Source organism: Lynx rufus, unplaced genomic scaffold (assembly GCF_022079265.1).
Source record: "Lynx rufus isolate CCGP_SWC_20201006 ecotype Redwood Valley unplaced genomic scaffold, mLynRuf1.p SCAF_12, whole genome shotgun sequence".
Classification (NCBI taxonomy): Eukaryota; Metazoa; Chordata; class Mammalia; order Carnivora; family Felidae; genus Lynx; species Lynx rufus.
In genome coordinates, this window is record NW_025814826.1 from 68,677,578 (window position 1) to 68,700,504 (window position 22,927).

Sequence of the window (22,927 nt, forward strand, 5' to 3'; positions counted from 1 at the left end):
TGTCACTGGACGCTAGAGGGCGTCGCGGGGAGCAGCTGGCTGCGTCCCTCCGGCTGAGACCTTTCACACAAACCTGCCTTTCATGGTCCTCTGTGGCCACTGGCTAGGGGAAGGCACCGGAAGCACAGCCAGAAGGAGGCGAGGGTGCCAGCGGCGGAAGTAAGCAGTAGTAGACCGTGGGGGCTGCCGGAAGGACCCGGTGGACACTGCAGAGCCAGGCTCCAGGTGAGGCACCAAGGAAGCAAGCACTTCTGCAGAGTTAGGGTGTGGGTCCAGGGGGTCTGGGAGTCGGACCTGATAACCTTGGGAAGGACCGGGATGGGCCACAGACTCAACATCAGCCAGGCTGCCCGCGGCGCGTGCTCAAGGCTCCCCGGCCGCACCCGGAGTGGCCACGGGGGGCGCCCGAGGGCAGCCGGCGCTCTGGCCCGCTTCTCAAGCTCTGTGGCCGCCGCATCTCGCGGCTGCGTAGAGAGCGGTCCGTGGAGGGTGCGCCGCCTCTGGACCCGAGGGTACCGGTCCGGACGCCAGCCTGCACAGCCCTGACCTGACTGGCCCAGCCCAAGAGCCATGACGCCGTATGATCCCTGACTTCATCCTGACCGGAGCGGACCCCACCCGGAACCGCTTTGCCTGCCCCTACTCCAAGCCGGACCTCTGATTCCGATCCGGGCTCTGACCTGGCCTTGAACCCAGCCCGGGCCACCAGATTCCAGGCCCAGCCCCAGCCCCTGATCCCCCAGCACTCGCCCTCGGGCTCCCCGCGCTCCTGGCCATGCATGGGAAGCTCCTGCCGCTGGCCGGGCTCTACCTAGTGCAAGGCTTGCCCTATGGGCTGCAGTCCGGCCTGCTGCCCGTGCTGCTGCGGGCGCGCGGCCTCTCCCTGACACGTGTGGGACTGGCCAAAGTGCTGTACCTGCCGTGGCTGTTTAAACTCGTGTGGGCCCCACTGGTGGACACGCGGGGCTCCCTGAGGGTCTGGCTGATGCTCAGCACGGCTGCTCTGGGCCTGGTGTGTGGGCTGCTGGCGGTCCTGCCTCCTGCAGAAGCTGGCCAGGCTGGGCTGCCTGTCACCGTGGCAGGGCTGCTTCTGCTGCTGAACCTGGGTGCGGCTGTGCAGGACGTGGCCCTGGACACGCTGGCCGTACAACTCTTGGAGCCAGCCGAGCTAGGGCCTGGTAACACGGTGCAGGTGGTCGCTTATAAGCTAGGGGCAGTGCTGGCGGGAGGGGGCCTGTTGGCCCTCGTGCCCACCCTCTCCTGGCCCCTGCTCTTTCTGCTCCTGGCTGCCATCTATTGGTTGGCTGCTGCCCTGGTCTGGGCTGCACCAGCCCTGCAGCAGTTGCCTGTATCTCAGCCCTCAGAACGACCCCTCCGCACCCTGCACCTTCTGCAGGAATTGCTGGCCATGCCTGGTACTCTGTGGACAGCAGGCTTTGTGCTCACTTACAAACTGGGTAAGTGAGGCCTTGAGTCAGGCAACAGCAGGGACGGGAGCCTGCAGGTGGATCCCCAGGAGCCCTGGAACCCGTTTTGTGGCCACCTTCTGGGGTATTAACTGTGGGCTGGAGCCCAGCCTGGCTCTGCGGCTGGGCTTTGCCTCTGGTCCTTCTCCAGCTCTGGCTGCATGGCTTCTGTGAGCTCCAGCCATAGCCCCTTGGGTCTCAGATGCCGCTTCATGCTGACCCTATGCTTGGCTGATGCCCAGTCCCAGCTGTCTCCTGGCACCCGTGGCCCAAGACAGGGGCAAGGCAGGGGCCTGGCTAGGGGAAGGCAACTGAGGCCCCGAGTGGAGAGAGGTGGGCAGCCCCCCTGCTCGCGTTCTCCCCACAGGTGAGCAGGGCGCCAGCAGCTTGTTTCCGCTCTTCCTGCTGGACCATGGCATCTCTACTCCAGAGCTGGGCCTGTGGAACGGTGTGGGCGCTGTGGTCTGCTCCATTGTAGGCTCGTCCCTGGGCGGGGCCCTGCTGGCCAGGCACTGGTGAGCCCTCCTCAGCTTGCCCCACCCACCTGCTCACACCTGCCTTGCCCCACACTCCCTGACCTGCCCCATCTCCCCACCCCAGGCAACCACTGCCTTTGCTGAGATCTGTGCTTCGCTTCCGTCTTGGTGGCCTGGCCTGCCAGACCACCCTGCTCTTCCACCTGGACACCCCGGGGGTCAGGCTGGGCCCCAGCACCGTCCTGAGAGGTGAGGGGCTGGCCACGGGAGGGGAGGAGTCCAGAGTCCCGGGCCCTACTCATCTCGGCCCTCCCAGGGGCAGCCTTGTTGAGCCTGTGTCTGCAACACTTCCTGGGGGGCCTGGTTACAACCACCACATTCACCCTGATGATGCACTGCAGCCAGCTGGCACCCAGTGCCCTGCAGGTAAGACGGTGTGGCTGGGAGGCCCAGGGGCTGCAGGGCTGGGATGCAAGCAAGCCCTCGTTTGATCTCACACCCCACCCCACCCCACCCCACCCGCCGCAGGCCACACACTACAGCCTCCTGGCCACCCTGGAGCTGCTGGGGAAGCTGTTCCTGGGCACGCTGGCTGGAGCCCTGGCTGACAGCCTGGGGCTGCATCTCTGCTTCTCCCTCTTCCTTGCTCTCTCAGGCGTGCCCATTCTGTATCTGGGTCTGGCACCCGGCGCCCTGGCCTGAGCGGGGTGGCCAGCCCACCTAATAAAGCTGAGCGTGCCCACGGCCTAGCTGTCTGGGACGTGTGATGGGCAAGGCTGTCCTCGGGCTGTGGGGGCTGCCCCATAAGAAAAGAGGGTTCCTGAGAATGACTTGAGCATTTTTTATTCCGCGTTTTGGGGCCTCTTCGCCCCGCTTCTGGTGGTGGGCTTCGCCCAGGTAGCCGGTCACTGTCTTGGCCACAAATGTCCCTTCTCTTTTCCCTGATAAACTGCCACACCTGGCTCGCTCGGCACGGTGGCCACACAGCCCCCTGTGTGTGACGTGGGGGAGCAGGGCTGGCCTGCGGCAGGGTGGTCAGTGGCCCCACAGCAGGATCTCCTCTGTAGCTAAACGCATCAGGGCACGGAAGCTCAGATGCAGGTGTTTTCTCCAGAAACGCCGGTCCCGCCCGTACACCTGGGCCGGATAGCAGGGGCTTCCTGTGGTGGAGTGGCAGACACAGCCCTGAGGACTCTGGGCCAGACCTGGCCCCTGCCCATGTCCGAACCCAGCCTCCCAGGCCCTCACCGATGCCGTGGAAGATACGGGCCACAGCCCTGCCCGAGAACTGCTGGTCTGGCCACGAGGACAGGAGATGGCGGATGTCCTGGCGTATCTGGTCCTCCCAGTCCTGGATCTGTGGGTGGCAGGCACGTAAGGCCAGCCCACGCTTCCACAGCACCAAGTTCCACACAGCCCACCGTGGTGCAAGGCAGGAGACAGAGTGTGTAAGCGTGTGCACGCACTTTGCTGCCTGACCTCACCGCAGGCCTGTGTCCTCTCTTCAACCCCCCAGGAGGGGCTGGCACTCACCCTGGCCTGTCCTGGCTCTGGGCCCTGCTCGTCTTCCATGCCTCCTGGCCCCTCTTCCTCGAAGTAGCCGCTGAGCAGAGCCTTGAGCCTGGCACTGTGCTCCTCATCAGGCTGCTCCAAGCAGGGCCCGCAGCTGGGGAAGGCTACACTGGGGTGAGAGGAATCTGTCAGCGCGGTTCACCAGAGGGGGAAGCGGGGGTGGCCTCAGGCCCCGCCCACCTCTCCTGCACCTGTGAAAGGCCTGGAAGGTGCGTCGCAGGCGTGCCAGGGCCTCCTGCTCGCGGGTTTGTACACGTTCATATAGGAAGTCACAGATCTGGTCCTTCTCGTGGGCTGTCAGGTCTCCGGGGCTGTGCAGACAGAAGGCGAGCTCCCGGAACTCCACCAGCACCCCTGTGTCCCGATGTGCACCTGCCAGAGAGCTTGTGAGACACAGGCAGGAGGGCGGCAAGCAGGGCTGGGTCCAAGCAGGGTTGGGGGCAGAGCTCACCTGTGCTGGGCTCTGGGTACCACTGCAGTTGACGGAGAGCCTGCTTTGCAGGGGCGAGCTTCCAGCCCATCGAGTCGGCCAACTTAACCACGTCAAACTCTACGGAATAGCTTCCTTCGCCTATGTTTTCCTGTGGCTGCTGGGCTAACCAGACCGCCAGTGGAGGACACCTGTCCCAGGGAAAGGGATATGTGATTAGCAGCCCTGGTCCTGTGTCCCTGGCCCCAGCCTGGGGTGGGATGTGTGCTCACCTGCGGGCCAGGGCCTGGAGCTGGGGGAAGCCCCCAGGGCAGCGCAGGTGGCAGTAGGCATAGGTGGGTGCCAGCAGCTCCAGCCAGCGCCGTGGGTGTAGCTCCAGGTAGCACAGCAGCGTCTCAATGGCTGGAGGCAGAGCAGGGCTTAGGGGACACAGGGACGTGGGGATGCGGGGAGGTACCCACTCCTGCCCCCGGTTCCTCACCCTCCTCAGGCATGTCCAGGGCCTGCACCAGCGGCTGCACTGGGAGTGCCCGCTCATGACCCAGGCACTGGGCTAGGCCTTTGTTGCTGGCTTGCTCGGCCTTGCTCAGGGAGGTCACGGTCACAGGCCTCTCTTGGCTCTTGGCTCCCTCCTGCTCTGGGGGCTGTTGGGCATGGGTGCAGGTGCAGGGTGGGAACGAGCACTGTACCAGCTTCTTCACGGCAAGGAAGTCGGAGGCCTCGGCATGCATGTGTCTACGCAACTCCTGCAGGTCCTGACCCTGCGAAAGAATAGCTGTAAACGTGGGGCGGTGGGGTGGGGTGGGGTGGGGTGGGGGGAGCTCAAGTGGGGCAAGTAAGAACCTGGGGCTGTAGAAAGAGGTGGCAGTGTGCGGGCTGGCCGTCCCGTCCAGCCCGGCCCACAGCCTGCACGTAGCTCTCAAAGCTGGGGGGCAGCCCCAGGTGCAGCACGGCCCGCACGTCTGGCCGGTCCAGCCCCATCCCGAAGGCCACTGTGGCCACCACCACCCGCAGCCGGCCCTCCATGAAGGCCTGCTGCACCCGCCGCCGCTCCCGGGCACACATGCCGGCGTGGTAGGCTTCGGCCACAGCTTCCGGGGCCTGGCCTGCAGAGAAGACACAGACAGTTGGGTAGAACGTGTTCCTGGGGCAGGTCCGTGGGGCACAGCCCTGCTGACCTCCCCTCTAGGCCCCAGGTCCCAGGCCTCACACAGGCAGGTGCGGAGCAGCGCAGCAATGCGTTCCGTGTCTTCGCGTCTGTTGCAGTAGACGATGACAGAGTTCAGGTCGCGAAAACGATCACTCTGCAGCAGTGTCACCAAAGCCTGGTGGGCGACAGCAGTCAGCACGGGCTGTCAGAGGCAGTGCCTCTGCCAGGCCCCGGTGTGTCCACTCACCTGGTCTGGATTCCTGTCCGTGGACACAGAGAGGTACAGGTTGGTGGGGATGGTGACTGGCCCTCTGAGGACATGCTCCTCAGCCACGCCTAGATGCTGAGCCATGTCTCTTGAGGTGCTGTGCGTAGCCGTGGCCGTAAGACCCAGAAAGCAGCGGACACCCATGTGTTCCCGCAGCACCTGTGTGGGAGAGGAGCCAGTGAAGGTGCCCCACCCACCCTGCCTTGCCCCTTCGCTTGTACCCCAAAGAAGGCTCACCTTGCAGACACGCAGGTAGCAGGGCCGGAAGTTGTGGGACCATTGGGACAGGCAGTGGGCCTCGTCGACACAGGCAAAGGCAACGGGAGGCAGCTGAGGGAGGGAGCCAGGGGTCCCTGCCGCAGCCCCAACCAGTGCCTCGGGTGACAGCATCAGAACGTGCACCTGGGCCGCCTGAACCTGAGGACGGCAAGGTCAGGAGCATCATCGAGGGCCTGCGTTCTGTCCCTACCCATCTTGCTGTGTAAGGCCCCTCCCTCACCTTCTTCAGGGCAGAGTCCCGCTCCTTCCTGGTCATGCCTGAATGGATGCAGGCTGCCTTCAGGCATGGGGGCAGGCCAGACACCTGTGGGTACAAAAGGACAACCAGTTGGAAGCCACCCTTCCCCTGCTCTTCCTCAAACAGCGCTCAGTGGTGCTTGGCCTGACAGCTGTTGCCATCTTCAACCTGGGCTCCCTAGGGAGAAAAGTCCCAGCTCGTAGATCCTGTGACTAAGGATTCAGAGCCCCCTGTGAGCCTTGGTTCAGGAGTGCCAAGAGCAGACAGGCCCCACTGGGGACGTCCTCCCTCCCTAGAGCTGCTCCTCTTGGGGGTGGACCCAGGTCTGGCCAGCTGTGTCCCTGCTGCCCTTGGACCATTGCCAGGCCGGGGACTGTGGACAGAGCTGGCAGGCTGAGAATAGCTGAGCTCTCTACAGCTCCGGCCAAGTAACTGACAGCAGCCCCAAAGGGTCGGAAGAGCCGTGGGCACTGGTTCCCGCCTTCTGCATGTGCTGGAGGGGTCCCGTCTGCGCACCTGGTCGTCCATGAGAGACAGGAGGGGAGAGATGACCAGTGTGAGGCAGGGGCTCCGCCGGGCATAAAGCAGCGCGGGGAGCTGGTAGCACAAGGACTTGCCAGCACCGGTGGGCGACACCAGCAGCGTGGATATGCCTGGTGGGAACAAGGGTCAGTGTGCTATCCTGTGGCCGGGCCTTGGCCCTGTCCCATCCCCCAACAGCCAAGCTCACCAGAGAGGATCCGCATGACCGCATGCTCCTGTCCGGGGCGGAAGGCACGGTGCCCTAGCTGCTCCAGGGCCTGGAATACCTCAGCTGGCGTCTCTGTGGACACAGGTGTTGGTCAGCATGGCCTCAAGTTGCCCCCATCCCCCAGTAAAGGCTCTCAGCTGAAAAGCATCTGCTCACCTGCCACTTGCCCAGAGGGCCCTGGTGGGTAAAGTGGTGGCACGGCAGGGGGCAGGCAGGGCACCCGGGGCACAGGCTGTTCCACGGTGACCAACAGCTCAGGCCCAGCAGGCTCCGGATCTTTCTCACTCACTAGAAACAGATGGAAAAGGGTGGTGTGTGAACTCCAGGCTGGGGTGGGGTCATTCTAGCAAAAACACACCTAGCTACAACCTGCCCTCCACCCTTTCATTCACCAGGGAGTCGGCAGCTGGCACTGCCTGTCCTCTGGACTACTTCCTCCAAAGTGAGCAGGGTCTGTGTGTCGTCTTCATTCTCACCACCTTTCTTCTGGGGGGCTGGGGTATGCTCTAGGTTAGGTAGAAGAAGCAGACAGAATCTTTTACTTGAGCTACAGGTACTCCCCCCCCCCCCCCCCCAAGAGTACAAGTCCTCTCCAAAAACCTCAGCCCGGCCCACCACCAGAGCAGAGGTCTCACCTGGTTGGGGGCACTGGGATGACCAGTGGCCTAGCTGCCCACACCGGAAGCAAGAATTCTTGAGCGTGGCTCTGGGCCGACCACCTACAAAATGCTCCCCTTTCTTCTGCCACTTCTGCTTCCACATCTGGGGGCCGTAAGAGAGGGTCACGTGGCAGGAGGCAGTAGGGGTGAAGGGAGTGCCTGCCAGCACCTCACCTGCTTGCGGAGGAGCCTTCCACGGAGAGCCGGGCCCCGCACGTAGCGTTTCTGCTTCATGTTGAGCCGCACGTAATTACCTCCGTTCCGCACAGCTACTCTAGAAGGATGTACAAGTGGGCCGTGCCCCAAGCCTGCCCCGACCTGGCTCGACTTAAGGTGACCCTTCCGGGAGGCTGAAGCTATGGTACCTGGAGGCTGTGGCGCCACTGGGGCGCTGTGCCCACAGGGGTTTTCCCGAAGGGTCTTCTGCATGTTCTGCAGTCCCAGCTTCCTCAGGCAGGGGTCCTATTTGGCCACTGTCTTGCTGGGCCTGTGCAGGGCTCCCCTCTGGCTCCCTATTCCGTGTGCACCTCTTGCCTTGACTGTCGCCAGGTTGGGGGCTCCCTGCACTGACTCCAGCTGTCTGTAGGGCTTGAGCCTCAGGGCTAGTGCTGGGACCAGGGACAGATGGCACACGTGAAGTCAGAGACTGTGACTGCTCTACACCCAAGTTAGGCTGGCAGGCCCTGGAAGCCCCCAGAAAATCTGGGGCCCCGTTGTGACACCGCTCCAGCCAGCCAGGGTCTAGGGAGCCCAGTCGCAGGCTCAAGGATGCCTGTAGCTGCTGGAGGCAGCCCGGCCTCAGCTGGGGCCCAGCAGGCTGCAAGGGCACCTCACTGACTTCTTCTGGAGAGATGAGGGCAGCCCCTGCACCTGGTGGCCTTGGGGTGGGCATCTCGGACGAGTGTCTTCGTGGAGTCCGGGGTATGCGGCTCAGGGCTGGCCCAGCCTGGTGGGGGTGCGGGGGAACAGACCAACAAGCAGGAACTCAGGTCTCCAGGCTGCCGCAGACCTGAACTCCCCCCAGGAGTTTCCGCCTGATTAGTGCTGCAAGAGCGTACGTGTGCACGTTTGCACAGGCACATGTGCGTGGAAGGGTTAGCAGAAAAGGGTATCTGGGGGTCCGGTCACTGAGTGGAGAGCAGCTCTGGGTACGGGTTGGATGCACTGACTGCCTGGCTCTCAGCTCTCACCTGCAGGGTGCCCTTGAGGTTGGCCTTAAGCCTCTCCCCGTAGTCCCGCACAGACCCTGGCCGGCTTGGCCCAGAAAGAGGAGGATGTGGACTGTGGGTCGCAGCCCGATTCAAGTGGGGCCCCCAGCAGCTGGGTTCTGGCACCTGCAAGAAGAGGCGGTGGGAGTCCGAGCCAGAGAAAGGCTGGTGCGAGGGGCGAAGTTGTCCCCAGCTCCCTTCCCCAGCCCCCAGGCCCTCCTCCACCATGTCCAGTCCTCCCCCAATGTTCTGTGCCCCACCCAGGCTCGTTCACGGCTCCTCTGGGCTCTGCCACGCAGGAGACTGGCCGGGAGGCTGGGCCGTCAAGGCCTGGGTACCTCCTCTGCCTGCACGGAAAGCGATTGCTTGGGGCCGCGGGGTCCGACCCCTTCTGCCTCCTTCAGGGCCTCCTTCAGGGCGCGGTACTCCCGGTAGAGCGCTGGGGATGGGGTGAAGGGTTACTGGGGGGCCGCCGGTCGCCCCACCCACCCTGCGCCCCTCCTTCCGCCCCGCGTCGGCGGGCTCACCCCGGGTATCCTCAGGCGCCGCCGCCACGTCCTCCTGTGAAGGGAGCGCGTCAGCCGGAGGCCGCACCCTCAACCCCCGTCCCCGGACAGCCCGCACCTGGCCCGGCCGCCTCCCGCGCCGCCGCCGGAACGCGCTCTCCCAAGCCTGCAGCCGCTCCCGCACGTCCCGCAGTCGCTCCATGGCGCTCGCCCCGCGGCCGCGGGCTCCGCAAATCTCCCGCCGCGAGGGAGACGCCGGCCGCCAGCCAATGGGGGCGTCCCGCAGGGTCGGAGGCGGGGCGTCTGGGCAGCCTCCTCCGGGGCAGCCAATCAGTGGGACCCTCATGGGAAGACCAATGGGTGGTGGCTACGTCATCGCGGTGCGCAGAGGCGCTGGGCGGGGCGCGGCGGACCGTGAGGCGGGGCCGGTGGCGGTCGTAGCGGCTGTGGGGCCGGTGAGCGCGGGCGGCCGGCTGGGGATGGAGCGGGGCGGCGTGCGCCCCCGGCCCTCCCTGGCTGCACGAAGCAGGCGCGGGTGCTCGGGGCGGGCGCCGCCCGGGAGGCGGGAGCGGGAGTCGGGCGGTTCGTTTGCGGGGTGGGGAAGGATCTGGAGCCCCGCGTCGGGCAGAGCGACCTCGGGCCCCGGGGGGCGACGCACCGGCTTCGAGGGGCATATCCCGTCCGGGAGGCGGAGGGCGTCGCACTGATGGTGTCCCTCGGCCCGAGCCCGGGAGGAGCCGGGCGGGGGGCGTCTTGGGGCAAACGCCGGGAGCCGCGGGCCGGCGGGAGGGGGCGGCGGCCACCACACAAGAGGCTCCTCCCATGGTGACCACACTGGCTGCTTTCGTTTCCTCTCGTGACAGGTGCTCGGTTGGTCTGTCCTGTCACAGCGAGGTATGAGTCGTCCTCGCGAGAATTGTCTACAGGCAGAGCAAGGCCGAGGGTTGACGTTCGGGGCTTCTCAAGAACCAGTGCCCTAAGGACTTTCGTTGTGTATGAGGTCCGGAAGAACAGGGACTCTGGGGCCCGACTGCTCCCTCTTCCCCGAGCTCATCGCCCAGGCTGTGACCTTGGCCGGGCAAGATTTAGGGCTTAGTTTTCTAATCTGTTTCTGGGGGGATGACTGGGAAGCAGTTTTGAGGATGAGATGTTTGGCCCGCTGAGAGTCCACTGGCTGTTACTGCTGCTGAAGTCAGTAACAGGGCTGATATCCAGGTACCCCCCGGGGTCCCAGGCCTTTTTTATATGCCCCTTGTTAACTTGGATGCGCTTTCTGCTGCTGCCTGTACCCATCTGACCAATTCCTGGCCTGGGGTCTTATGAATCCTATAGGTGTGAGAGTCACTGTGGTTTTTTAGGGAAAAGGGAGATGTTTAGACAGGTGACAGACACTTTGGTGGATGAGGTTTGCTTTCTGTTTTTCTGTAAGTCTGCAAAGATCTCCATGCTTGGCAGTACTACTGGACCATAGTAGTTAGGACTGAGGGTCGTGCTGAAGGCTTGGGTTACTCAGGCTGTCTGGACACAATGTTCCCTGGGTCCCCGTTCTTTTTACCTATGCTGGTATTTATTAAGCTGCGTCAGTGCTTCCAGTTCCTGTCCAAGGACCACCTGCAAGAGCTGGAGGAGGGTGGGGCAGGTTCCCGCCCCTCGGGAGTATCTTAGCCCCTCAAGTGTTTGTGTGCTTTGTGAGCTTTATTCTAGTTTTGAAGAAAAGAGGATCTCTGATAAGCAGCTTTGTGAGGTCTGAAGTACAGATGTTTTGGGGGGGGGGTCCTGCAGAGCAACAGTCATCAAAAGCACACCCAGGCCAGTGGTCATTTTTGGTGTTGTGCTATTTATGTACCGTTTGATGGCTAAGTTTCCCTAAAGAGGCACCATGCTTCTGGAAGTAGGGAACCGGGGGGGTGGCCCCGTTCCTATTTTCATTCAGTTCAACCCATTGTCAGGCACCTAGCACTTGCTTTTTGGTGCCACGGTCCTTCATGGAGTGCCAGCTCTGTGCTAAGCACCACGCTGGGTTTTCCCACTACCAGCGATGGAGGAGGCTGTGGCCGGGCGGCGGCCTGGGGTCTGTCCTCCCCGCTGAAGGGCCCTTCCCTGCAGGTGGCTTCCTGCCTGGCCCGGCGCCATGCACACGCTTGTGTTCCTGAGCACGCGGCAGGTGCTCCAGTGTCAGCCAGCTGCCTGCCAGGCCCTACCCCTGCTGCCTCGAGAGCTCTTCCCCCTGCTGTTCAAGGTGGCCTTCATGGACAAGAAGACTGTTGTGCTTCGCGAGCTGGTGCACACATGGCCCTTCCCGCTGCTCAGCTTCCAGCAGCTGCTGCAGGAATGTGCTCACTGCAGCCGGGCCTTGCTGCAAGAGCGCCCCAGCACAGAGAGCATGCAGGCTGTGATCCTGGGGCTGACAGCCCGGCTCCACACCCCAGAGACCGAGGCTGGCACACAGCCTCTCTGCAGGTATGGGTGCACCCGAGGGGCTCTCAGGCCTGGGGGGTGCAGAGAGGGTTCCCCCCTGAGGTTCCAGGCGAGTGCGAGAGCTCAGTGCGGAAACAGGCATGTGGCTTCTGTCCCAAGGTGGCTGGGAGTGGGTGTGGGTTCTGCTTCCTTGTCTCCTGCTTCAGCCTACCCGTGCTCCCAGGAAGCATGCCCTGCGGGTGCTGGACATGACGGGCCTACTGGATGACGGCGTGGAGCAGGACCCTGGCACCATGAGCATGTGGGACTGCACAGCAGCTGTGGCCCGCACCTGCATAGCACAGCAGCAGGGCGGGACTACGGATCCTGGGCCAGCCCCCATTCCTGTGGAGGTTCGTGTGGACCTGCGGGTGAACCGGGCCTCTTACTCGTTCCTGCGGGAGGCACTCCGGAGCAGTGTGGGCAGTCCCCTGCGGCTCTGCTGCCGGGACCTGCGGGCTGAGGACCTGCCCATGCGCAACACTGTGGCTTTGCTGCAGCTGCTGGATGCGGGCTGCCTGCGCCGTGTGGACCTGCGCTTTAACAACTTGGGCCTGCGTGGCCTGTCTGTTATCATCCCACATGTGGCCCGATTCCAGCACCTGGCCAGCCTGCGGCTGCACTATGTGCATGGGGACTCGAGGCAGCCCTCTGTGGATGGCGAGGACAACTTTCGCTACTTCCTGGCCCAGATGGGCCGCTTCACTTGTCTGCGGGAGCTCAGCATGGGCTCCTCTCTTCTCTCGGGGCGGCTGGACCAGCTGCTCAGGTGAGCAAGCCCCACTATTGCCCTGTCCTTTCCCCCTCTTCCGAGACCCTGCCCTGGTCCTACTTGGTTGTGACCTGTGTCCCCTATTATAGCACCCTGCAGAGTCCCTTGGAGAGCCTGGAGCTGGCCTTCTGTGCCCTGCTGCCCGAGGATCTGCGCTTCCTGGCACGGAGCCCCCATGCTGTCCACCTCAAGAAGTTGGACCTTAGTGGCAATGACCTGTCCGGCAGCCAGCTGGAGCCTTTCCAGGGTCTGCTGCAGGCAGCAGCAGCCACACTGCTACACCTTGAGCTGACTGAGTGCCAGCTTGCTGATACCCAGCTGCTGGCCACGCTCCCTGTGTTGACGCGCTGTACCAGCCTCCGCTACCTCGGTCTCTATGGCAACCCACTGTCCATGGCGGGCCTCAAGGAGCTCCTACGGGATTCGGTAGTGCAGGCTGAGCTACGCACAGTGGTGCACCCCTTCCCTGTGGACTGCTATGAGGGTTTGCCCTGGCCACCGCCTGCCTCTGTCCTGCTGGAAGCTTCCATCAATGAGGAGAAGTTTGCTCGTGTGGAGGCGGAGTTGCACCAGCTGCTACTGGCCTCAGGTCGTGCTCATGTGCTCTGGACCACTGACATTTATGGGCGCCTGGCCGCAGACTACTTCAGTCTATGACCTCTAGGCTGTCCTGGTGTTCAGGGCTGCTGGAGACCCCTCCCTGCCTTAGGTAGACAGAGCCTTTGCTGGGACCCTGTTGGAGGCCTGACACGGAGTCACTGGTCTCTGGTTTCCTTGCTCTTGGGCTCTCGCAGCCTTCCGATGCTTGGTGGAGCACCTTGCGAGGTTTTGCCCTGTACCTGTTCCCCTGACTGGCTGACTGTGGGCTTAAGGGCTGGATTCCAGGCCTGTTAAGGCCAGGCTTGGTTTGGGTGCACTTGGCTGCCCTCTGGTGTCCTGGTCCTCTCTTTGGAATGTTTCTGGGGTCCCAGCGGTGAGCTGAGAGAGGGTGTTCTGTCTGGGCCCTTCCCAAGAACAGACTGCTCTGGGGTTGAAGCTGGAACAGGGACCTGCTTCAAGGTGGGTTGGGTCCCCACGCACTGGAGCCTTTCATGGTTCTCTCTGCCCTGGCACCCGGGAGACAACCTGGCTGGGCTTTGGAGCCAGCGGGTGTCATTAAGGTACAAATGTGCAGTGTGTCTGGAACTTAAATTTGTGGTGTTTTTTTCTGTCCTAACTGGTCAGAATGACATGTCACTGGCTCTGCTGTCCCCTCCAGCGTAGCCACTGGGTAACAGCTGTCTTCCGGTCTGCTGCCCCCCTCCCCCCTTTCCTGGGCACCTCCACAGCCCTTCGCCTCTCCCACCTTGGGGAGGCCCCAGGTCCTCCAGCGGGCTGGCGGGCCAGTGGCCGGACCTGCAGAGCTAGCGATTAGGGTGATGCTGGAGGGATCTTTTCTGGAGGGCTTCGGTAGGGCCGTGGGGAGCCTCCTCGGCCACCGTCCCTTGACGCCTTAGGGATTCTGTCCGCAGAGCTAGGGGTCCGCAGGTGCCTGCGCCCCGCCCTCGGGCCCCCAAATCCCACACATGGCTCGCCGCACACTGCGCAGCTTTTACCCTTTACTGACTGCGCTGGAGCATGCGCGGGGCGAGCCCACGGGCCTGCCAATCCGCGAAGACTACGTCATCAGCGAGCGCCCGCCCGCCCCTCTGGGCCGCACTCTTCAGCAGTGGATCTCGTAGGCTGCCGGCGGCTGCAGCGGGAGGCCCTGCGCCGGCCCGGTTGCTGCGCCATCGGCAGCCTCCGTCGGGCCCTCGGCGAAGAGTGGCTTGGAACGGTCGATGACGAACATCTCGTGGCCTCGCTCGTCGCGGAGCTCCTCGAGCTGCGCGAAGGTGCAGGGCCCGTCCGAATAGTCGTTGACGAACAGCGCGCCCTCCCCCGGCAGTCCCGGCGCCTTTTTTCTCTTGCGCCGCCGGCGGCAGATCATGGTCGCCAGCAGCAGCGCCGTGAGCGTAAGGAGCGCGATGGCGCCCGCGATGGCCGTCTGGGTGGCCAGGCCCAGGGCGCGGAAGGCCATGCTGCCGGCCTCTTGCAGGGGCTCGTGGCTGACGGGGCCGGCGGCCGGAGGCGGCGGGGGCGCCAGCTGCAGCTGCTGCTGCTGGGACAGGTTGACCAGGAGCTGGAAGGGCACGCGGGCGGCGCCGCCGGCGTTGGAAGCCTCGCACTCGTACTTTCCAGCGTGGGCCAGGGTGATGTTGGTGAGGAAGAGCATGCCGCTGCCCGTGTCAGAGGCGCCGGGCCCGCCTGGGCGCGGTGCCCCGCCTTCTGGCTGGATCTGGGCCCGTGGCTGCCCTTCACGAGGCTGGGCCACCTTTCTCCAGGTCACCAGGGGCTGCGGGTAGCCGGAAGCCTGGCAGGCAACGCGCAGGTCCTCACCCAGGTTGGCCGTCACCTCCAGCGGCTCCACGTGTACAGAGGGCGGGATGCAGATGAGGCTACTGCCAGATATGTCCAGGAGACTTTGAAGTGCCAGGCGCGGGGGCTCTGCACACATGATGTTCTTGTCCCTGGAGCTGAGCAGCCGCTGGCCCCCTTCCTTGATCCATGCTCCCAGCCAGTGCAGGGCACAGTCACAGCGCCATGGGTTCTCTGTGGGCAGAGCAGTGGCGGACGGGTAGCTCAGGAATGGTCCCAGAACAACCTGTGCAGTTGGGCTTCTGCTGGCCAGAACCGGAACCCCTTTCCCACCTCCCGGAGAGGGGCCCCTGCCACCTCTTCTCTGACCTCAAGCTCCCTGGAGTGTGGGCAAGCTCTTCCCTCCCCCTGCAGTTCTGTGCTGCGTGGTCCAGTTCACTAATTTCTAAGAAAGCCTCTGCTCCTTTGAAGTCTCTCCCTGCAGCAAGTCCCATTACTTGGGTGGATAGTCGGTGTCCCCAAAGGCATCCCACAGCACTGAGACCTCGCCAATCCTGTCAGCCTCGTCCTCAGGTGCTGTGTCCTGGAAATGCCAGCCCTAGTTTCGTCTTTCCAGTTTCTGTCTGTCCCCCCCCCCCCCATAGCTCCCGAGTGTCCAGTCCCTCAACAGAGGATTTCTACCTTTTCTGTCTTAATCCTTAGGCCAAGTCCCTGAGCTGTGCCCCTTCCAGCACTCCCATTCCTATCAGCTGCCCATGGGTCCAGGTGATGGTATGACCTTCCAGAGCGCTCCTGGATGGTCTGGGATTCAGAGCCACTGCCATCAAAGCCCACTCCACACCTGGGCCTGCTTCCCACTGCCACCACTGTGGCCGAGGAAGATACCCTGGCATGAGAACCTTCCCCAGGAGGTACCTGTGAGGCGCAGGACCTGCAGGCTGGCCAGGGGCTGTAGGGCCTCACGACTGATGGTGCCCAGTTGGTTCCTGCTGAGGTCCAGCAGTGCTAGTGAGGAAAGCCCAGCCAGGGCCTGGTCCTCCAGCAGCTCAATGCTGTTTTCCTGCAGGTGCAGCTCCTGCAGTCGCTGAGGGAAGGACAGCACATCATCAGGGGAAGGGGCCCTGGCGGCCAGGTCCCCTTCTTACGGAGCTAACCTGGGTTAACTTTTCTCCCTTTCACTGCTCTAGCCCCGCAGGGCAGGTGGAGGTATCGGAGGACCCTTGCCCTTGCCCACCTTCCCCCCTCACCGGTAGGTGCAGGAAGGTGAAATCCAGCAGCTGCACTAGCTGGTTACCAGCCAGGTAGAGTGCACGCAGCTGGGCCAGGCCCGCGAAAGCGCCAACTCGCAAGCCGCGTAGCCGGTTGCCGGTGAGCGCTAGCTCTAGCAGGCGTGACTGCGCGCGGAAGACGCCTGGCTCCAGGGCGCGCAGGCTGTTATTGTGCAGGTAGAGACGGCGCAGGGCGGCGAGAGGCGCCAGTACGCCCGGTTCCAGGCGCGCGATGCTGTTGTCCTGCAGGAACAGCGTCTGCGGGCCGGAGGGAGGGTGGGAGGGTGTTTACCCTGCTGAGGGAGTCTCCCTCCCCTGGGGCTCTCCAGCACCCACGGGGACGTTCACACACCCCTCCCTCCGTGTCGCGGGCGCCTCTAGCCCGCGGCCCAGTGGCCCCAAGCCGTGCCCACCTGCGTCCCGGGTGGGATTCCGGGCGGGACGACGCGAAGCCGCAGGGCGCCGCACTCCACCGTGGCGCTGTAGCAGCGGCAGGCGGCTGGGCAGCCGACAGCGCGGGGCGGGAAGCCAGGGAACCACAGCAGCCACAGCAGCAGCAATGTGGGCGCCCCCGGGGCCATCTCCCGCGGGACCGGCCGCGGACCACGAAGCTGCAACCTCCTGACGGGCCTCCTTATGGTCCACCCTGGATGTGATGTGCCTCCTGGAACACAGGTTGGCAGGCCTGCCCCTAACACTTGAGAGCCAGCGAAGAACATGGATGGAGGCCCACACCCTGTGTCTAATTTCTGAAAAGTTATAAATCAGTTCAAGCAACCGATAAAAACAAAAACAAGAAACAAAAAAGTTGTTTTTTTTCCTTTGCAAAAACACAGTCATGAAGATTTGGAGCATCAGGTTCCAATTTAGAATTTCCAGAGTTCCTAGTCTTACCACACTGGCCATGTGGGGAGAGCCAACACCACCCCAGCCCCCTTCTCTTCCCATCTATTTCCATCTGGCACCGTAAGGGATTTTGCACTCATGCATGTGGGCGTCTCTACTTTCTAGCAATTAGCCACTCCTTGACTCTAAGGTACAAGAGGCTGGTGCAAAGTGTGGGCTTGGGAACATGTAGGTGGTGAAGCCCAGGACCCAGTTACCCAAGTGCAGGCTAGAAGGGGAAGAGGCTCTAGGAAGACATTTCTCCTTGTCCACATGGAGACGTCCAAAAGCAGAGCCCAGGGCAGAAGTCTTGTGCCCCCAAGACGAAGCCCAAGGCCCCACACCACGTGTCCTTGTCTTCACCTGACCCTGACCCAGCATTAAGTCTAGTCCTTTTATCCCTAGAACTCATGCTCTGTCTCCTGACCCTGGGACCCACCTGATGTATGTTGATGGGAAACATGGGTAGAACTGATCCTGGGAGCCACCAGCCACAGGAAAATGCAAGCATAGCTTGGCCAGCTCCTGCCCAAGCCCTTGTGGGGGTGAGGGTGGGTGGAACAGCTTAGACAGAATTAGGGTTAATTCTCAGGAACTTTAAGTTAGACAATTGGGGGATGTGATACACAATAGGAAAGTCAGTTCACGAGCCATGGCCTACGTTCTCTCTGCTGTTTCCCAGAAAAGTGCTTCTGTTTTGGGGAGTAGGAAGGGCCCTGGAACAGCTGGGTTGGGGCCTTGGGCCACCAACTGGGTTTCTAGGATAGTTCCCAAGTGGGCTCTGGGAGCAGTGACCTCCTGGATGGTAAAGGAATATATAGTGTGTTGAGGATTTATGCACACGAACCGGTGATCCTATAAAGATGGGAAGACCTGTGTCTAGTTCCAGGCACAGTGAGTCCAGTTTTCAAGGTGGGGACATGGGCTGAGAAGCCAGCTAGTCTGGAGCCAGGGACAGCAAAGCTGAGGGTGTGCTGTGATGCAGCCTCCAGCCCTTCCTCAAATGGTCCACACTCTGAATAACTGCCTGTTTTCCAAGTCTCTCTGCTAGCAAGAGTGAGTCATGTGGAAAGGGACCAAGTGCCCTTGATGTCTGTTCGAATCTTGCTCTAAATTGTAACTCATATGATTATTTAAAGTCACTAGAAATGAGGTAGGCACAGCAAAAGTTTTAATGGAACAGCTTTGGCCCCGGCAGAGTCAGTTCCCAGGTGTCTCAGGATGTGCGTGAAGCCCAAGAATCTAAAGGCATACTCTGGGCTCCTGGGATCCACTTCCCTGAGCATAAGGGCTGGTTCAGGTCTTGCCCAATCAGGCTCCAGCAGCCAGTCCTCCTAAGTAGAGGGGCTTCTTGGCTTCCTCCTCAGGATTCAGGGCACTGTTCACAGGGACACCCCCTAGACGCTGATTGGAATAAAAGGGCCGGCCTGAGCAGGGATGGGGGCCCAGGCGGGAAGAGCAGAGGAGGCCAGCCCAGAAATCCTTTTACCCAGAGGACAGCCCTCTAATCCGGTTGGGCAGGGGGCGGGGCGTCACACACAGGATTCTGCGATGGCTGTTACCGTCTCCAGGGCACCCATCTGTGCGGAGACTGGAGCGGCGAGGAAACCCTGCGACCCCCTCGGGAGCAGTGCGAAGCCCAAGTCGCGTGCCTCGATCCCCCATGGTGTCACCTGCATCCCCTCCAGCTGGGTCTGTCCCGGGCCAGTTCAGGGCAGGGCGTGGTCCCCGCCAGGTCGCCTCCCCTTCTCGATGCGCGCTGGGGACATAGCCGGGAAGGCCCCCGATCCCACCCCCATGCCCACTGACCTCGGGTCGGGCGCCCCCTCACCTGACGCTCCCGCGGCGCGGCTCCCCCGCTGAGCCCGAGGCGCCCAGGCCCACCGAGCAGTGCAGGGCGGGGGAGGGGCGGACGCCGCTCGCGCACGCGTACTGGAGCCCCTGCGCCTCCAGCCGCGCCGCCGGGGCCGGGGCCTGCCCCTGCCCCTGTAGGCGAGGGCCGAACCAAAGGACGCCCCAGGCCCGAGGTGTTGGGGGTGGGGGAGAGGGGGGAAGTAGAAGGGCCCGCGACCCCGCCCCTCCTCGCGTTCGAAGCCGCGGCAGCACCTCGGACAGCGCCGAGCACCACGCGCACGCGCATTCGGCCGGCGCGCTCTTTCGGTGGCGCGTGCGCAGCGATGCGCGGCCCGGGCCACAGCGGTGAGGGGAGAGAGGGCGGGACCTCGGCGGGGCCAGGGGCACCAGCGGCCGCCAGCCTTCCTGCCTGCGGCTCAGGGCCGCGAGGCGGCGAGCAGCAGCGGGGCCAGGTCCATGGTGAGGGCGAGGCGGCGGCCTTGCCAGCGCACGTGTGAGGGCAGCGCCGGCGCGCTGGGCGGGTACTCGAAGCAGGCGCTAAGCTCGAAGGCTAGGGCGGAGCGCACCAGACCCACGCCGCCCGCTCGCTCTGGCGCGGGGTGGTAGAGGCGGCCGTTGGCGGCCAGAGGCAGCAGACGCGCCGGCTCGAAGGGCACGGACAGGGCCTCACCGCCGCCGCAATAGGAGAGACGCGGGGGCCCGGAGCCCGAGGCCAGCAGGTGCGTGAAGACCACCGGCCGGTCTTCGCAGCGCAGGAAATTGCGCTCTCTGCCGCAGGGCGAGAGGAAGGGGAAAGAGGCCTCGTAGCGACCGCTGTGGTTGGGTCTCAGGCGGGAGAAGAAGGTGACCAGGAACTGTGGGTCTGGAGGAGAAGGACACGGTTGCTTACCATGCCACGCTACCCTACCCGCGGCCCTACTTCCCCAGGCAATCGGCGAGCCCTGGGCAACGCCACGGGCTGGCGCCGGATGTGGGCACACCACCTTGGCCTCACTCTAGATAGCAGGGCTCATGAGCCCAGGATGCCCAGTCCTCTGCTTCGGACGGGCCAGTCGGCAGGCTGGGGAGCAGAGCCTTGCCGAAGGGAGAAGAAAGGTGGGGAAGAAGTTGCACCGGTACCTTTGAAGCAGGTGATGAAGTTCTTCATTTTGGAGTCATCCAGGAAAAGCTGCAGACAGAGGGGCAGGCCGTGGCCCATGAGTCCCAACTGGAAGCCCGACAGAGTCGGCCCCAGGGCGGGGAGGCTTGGGCAGGCCTGAGCCGGGGCCAGTGTCCACTCTCCTTGCGCTCCTGTGCACGCCGTGTGCGGGGAGGCGAGTGGAAAGTAAACTTGAGGACCCTGCCAACATTCCTGCATCTATCCCGCACTCCGGGCCGTGCGGGTTCCTGAGCTGCCATGTCCTCCCTGTACCTCTCCCTTCCTCCTTAAAAGTTTCTAATCAGATGTGCCACCTCCTCCGCGGAGGCTCCCGGACCTGCTTCCTCCCGGATATGCTGGATGATTCCTCTGCCAGGGCTTGCAAAACAGGCAGGGCGACCCGAAGCTGGGGATCACAGGGTCGGGCAGGATCTGGGGATGCAGAGCGCACGAGACGCAGCAACTTGTGGCAGGTTGGCTGCTGGGGGGGGCGGGGCGGGGGTCGACCCGTCTCGGGCTGAGACCGGGCGCCCCAGGCGGTCCAACTCTCGGTCCCACCTCAGCAGTCAAGTTCTCATTCTTTAGAGACCCCGCCCACCCATCCGGCCCCGCCCCTCTCACAGGCGCCCCCTCTCTGGCCCCACCTCTCCGGCCACGCTCCCGGCCCACCTGGCCCTGATGATCCACATAATAAAAATACTCTCGCGTCTGGGGCTCTGGGGTCTGGCCCTGCGTGTAGGAGACGCCCCCGCCCCCGCCGCAGGCCCGGGTCCCCGGGGACCGCGCCAAGACCACCGCGCAGGGCCGCAGCGCCCTGCATGCCCTCCACATCTTCCTCCCGCACCGGAAGCGGCGCGCGGGTCACGCGGGACTGGCGCTGCGTGAACAGGCTTCCTCCCCGCGACTCCGCGGCCTCACACTTTGGTTCCGGCAGCTGTCGCGGAGCTCGCTTTCCCGGATCGCGCGGGATTCCAGGGCCGTGGGCAGCCCCGACGCTGTTCATTCTCTGGCCTGCGGGAGCGGCCCGTCCTGCCATCCCGCCGGGGTGGGGGGTGGGGGTGGGGGGGAAGAGACCGCCTGCCGGCGGGGTGCGCACGCGAGACGGACTGGGAACGGGGCCCTGGCGGGAGTGCAGGTTCTGTCCCTGTCCCTCTGCCCTCGGGGGCCGACCGCCGGCACTTGCCTCTCGGCCTACCGCTCAGAAAGTCAGCTTGGTGGGGCGGAGTCTGCGTGTTCAAGCAGCTTCGGAATCAACACTGCCTAGCCGTCTATGGCAGATTGAGGGTAGGGAGGGTCGCAAAAAGCCCACTCCCCGCGCAGACAGGCCTTTATAAAGAGGTCAAGAGACATACCCCGGGGGCCTCAGAAGGCGCAGGGCGGCCCAACACCCACCTGGTGCCTCCTCCTGGCCCTCATTCCCAGGAACCAGCCTTGCTTGCAGCCCACCGCTGCCGCCCCCCCCGCATTCTCCTCTGGTCTGTCCACACAGGTGACTGTGCCAGCCCACAGGCTGGCTTATGTGGTGGGCTGCCCAACCCCCAAACCAGCCCCCTGCAGCCCTGCTGCGACTGGAAGAACAGGAGTCGACAGAAAGTGACCATGGCTCTCAAGTGTCCGTATGTATTTTATTCACACAAAGTGTTGTCACCTCTTGAGTCCATGCGTCAGAGCCAGAGTCTGTGGCCGGGCCACCCACCCCAGGCCCGGAGACCACCCGACTGAGGACGCTACCTCAGGGAACACCCGGGCCACGGCAGGGCTGGGCTTTTTTGTTTTTAATAAATAAAAACTCAACTCTAAAAAATATATATATATATGTATATATATATAAACTGGGGAGAAATTAAGTTTTACAATTGGAACTCAAAATTCCAAAATGGAAAATGTACAAACTGAGAGTCTAGGTACTTCCTAACCCCAGCTCTGGCCTTGAGGAAGGGCACTCCTGGGCGCTCCCTGGTTCCCCAGCTTGGGGTTCCTTCCCTCTCTTCTACTGCAGGTCCCAGATGGGGATGGGGCAGGGTTTGGTTTTTGGTCAGGAGCCAAGAAAGTGGCGAAGAAAATGAAGGAGTGAGATCAACTTGCTCTGCAGAGGACAGGCTAGGACGGCTCAGAGATAAATAGCATTTGGGTTAAAACTATGTCATTAGCAAATTTAGTTCTTATATCTTTCCCTCTATATCTCTATACACAGGCGGGTTGGTGTGCTGGATAGATTCTGAATTTATAGTTACACGAAGAAAAAAATACTCTTGCCCCCCACCCCCACCCTGCCCCAAGAATGCCTGCTCAACCCTGCCCCCGACCCCAGAGGACTTTGGTTTGGGGGCCCCTCCCTACCCAGAGAGAGTCTGCCAGGCCCTGCTCTGGTGATGGGACAGCCCAGTGCCCTGGGGCCCCCAAATTCCCGCGGTCTCCACGTTGGAGGCCACAGGTGGCAGGGGGCAGGAGGAGGCTGCAGGCCAGGAAGGAAACAGAGGGGAACCGGGGAGGGGCAGAGGAAAGAGGGGCAGCCGGGCAGGGTCCAGGCCAGGGCCAGGCTGAGCGCAGGAGCCCCAGCTCCAGGGGAGGGTGGCATGTGCTCTCGGGCCGGCCGGGAGGGGCAGTGTCACTTGGCTCCAGGAAACAGAAGGCACTTTCTCGGGGCTGACCGGCCGGTGGTGGGCGGGGCGGTGCCCACAGAACTGGCCACGAGGCAGCGGGGTGGGAGGGGGGGGTGTGCGGACAGAGACGCCCTTCCCACAACCCCTCTGCCCTGGCTGCGACCTCAGGCCCGGGGCCTGGGTGGGAGAGCTGGGGGCTTCCAGGGCTGGGGCGGGCATGGGCGGGGCCTGGCATGCTGCCTCCGCGGCTGGGGCGTTCCCTCCCCCCTCCCGGCGTGCTCCCCTGCCCGGGCGCACACCCGAGCGTCGGCTCTGTCCCCATCCTTGGTCCTTGGGACCCACGTGCTATAGCACGCCCTCCATGAAGCTGGTGTCCAGGTGCTGGATGAGCACGCGTAGGAATGACATCTCCTTGCGAGTGTTCTCGAAGATGACGCGCGGGTCGTCTGACCGGCAGCGCAGGCAGTTGGGTGCCATGACCATGGCCAGGTTGCTGACATCCATCTTGGTGATGGCCACGTTGGCTGGCTGCACGAACACCTGCGGAAGG

The 22,927-nt window shown here is 63.3% G+C and overlaps 6 protein-coding genes across 8 annotated transcripts in view; 2 read left to right on the forward strand and 4 right to left on the reverse strand.

The window, feature by feature from the left end:
* The first annotated feature begins 246 nt into the window (after window positions 1-246).
* On the forward strand, window positions 247-2,688 carry MFSD3 (major facilitator superfamily domain containing 3). Its single transcript, XM_047074354.1, has 5 exons — window positions 247-1,457; window positions 1,834-1,981; window positions 2,067-2,191; window positions 2,259-2,368; window positions 2,471-2,688. Exons 1-5 carry the CDS (start codon window positions 776-778, stop codon window positions 2,642-2,644), a joined length of 1,239 nt encoding a protein of 412 aa, XP_046930310.1. The 5' UTR covers window positions 247-775; the 3' UTR covers window positions 2,645-2,688.
* A 79-nt stretch (window positions 2,689-2,767) lies between these two features.
* On the reverse strand, window positions 2,768-9,205 carry RECQL4 (RecQ like helicase 4). The gene is given in 23 exon segments (XM_047073888.1): window positions 2,768-3,102; window positions 3,191-3,299; window positions 3,476-3,623; window positions 3,706-3,886; window positions 3,966-4,135; window positions 4,217-4,346; window positions 4,426-4,705; window positions 4,788-5,050; window positions 5,155-5,269; window positions 5,342-5,521; window positions 5,600-5,779; window positions 5,862-5,945; window positions 6,396-6,532; window positions 6,610-6,702; window positions 6,787-6,918; window positions 7,023-7,136; window positions 7,266-7,392; window positions 7,464-7,567; window positions 7,570-7,624; window positions 7,627-8,235; window positions 8,480-8,623; window positions 8,836-8,942; window positions 9,025-9,205. Coding segments are annotated over 23 exon segments (3,768 nt in total). The 3' UTR covers window positions 2,768-2,977.
* A 372-nt stretch (window positions 9,206-9,577) lies between these two features.
* LRRC14 (leucine rich repeat containing 14) lies at window positions 9,578-13,423 on the forward strand. Its single transcript, XM_047074357.1, has 4 exons — window positions 9,578-10,003; window positions 11,110-11,463; window positions 11,645-12,229; window positions 12,322-13,423. The coding sequence occupies exons 1-4, from the start codon at window positions 9,999-10,001 to the stop codon at window positions 12,887-12,889; spliced, it is 1,512 nt and encodes a 503-aa protein (XP_046930313.1). The 5' UTR covers window positions 9,578-9,998; the 3' UTR covers window positions 12,890-13,423.
* Window positions 13,424-18,913, reverse strand: LRRC24 (leucine rich repeat containing 24). 2 transcript variants are annotated; one of them, XM_047074355.1, is made up of 5 exons: window positions 17,222-18,913; window positions 16,311-16,646; window positions 15,877-16,155; window positions 15,545-15,713; window positions 13,424-14,863 (listed from the first exon to the last, which is right to left on the reverse strand). In XM_047074355.1, the coding sequence occupies exons 1-5, from the start codon at window positions 17,291-17,293 to the stop codon at window positions 13,935-13,937; spliced, it is 1,785 nt and encodes a 594-aa protein (XP_046930311.1). In that variant the 5' UTR covers window positions 17,294-18,913; the 3' UTR covers window positions 13,424-13,934. The 2 variants fall into 2 exon arrangements, with proteins under 2 accessions (XP_046930311.1, XP_046930312.1); XM_047074356.1 differs by having other exon boundaries at window positions 16,311-18,913.
* Window positions 18,914-18,915: 2 nt separating this feature from the next.
* CUNH8orf82 (chromosome unknown C8orf82 homolog) lies at window positions 18,916-20,618 on the reverse strand. Its single transcript, XM_047074358.1, has 3 exons — window positions 20,444-20,618; window positions 19,756-19,804; window positions 18,916-19,498 (listed from the first exon to the last, which is right to left on the reverse strand). The coding sequence occupies exons 1-3, from the start codon at window positions 20,603-20,605 to the stop codon at window positions 19,053-19,055; spliced, it is 657 nt and encodes a 218-aa protein (XP_046930314.1). The 5' UTR covers window positions 20,606-20,618; the 3' UTR covers window positions 18,916-19,052.
* Window positions 20,619-21,379: 761 nt separating this feature from the next.
* Window positions 21,380-22,927, reverse strand: part of ARHGAP39 (Rho GTPase activating protein 39) — a 109,075-nt gene continuing 107,527 nt past the window's right edge. For both annotated transcript variants that reach the window (XM_047074360.1, XM_047074359.1), the window contains one exon: window positions 21,380-22,917. In XM_047074360.1, coding sequence (XP_046930316.1) covers window positions 22,723-22,917 — 195 coding nt within the window. In that variant the 3' untranslated portion in view covers window positions 21,380-22,722. The remainder of the gene's footprint in view (window positions 22,918-22,927) is intronic.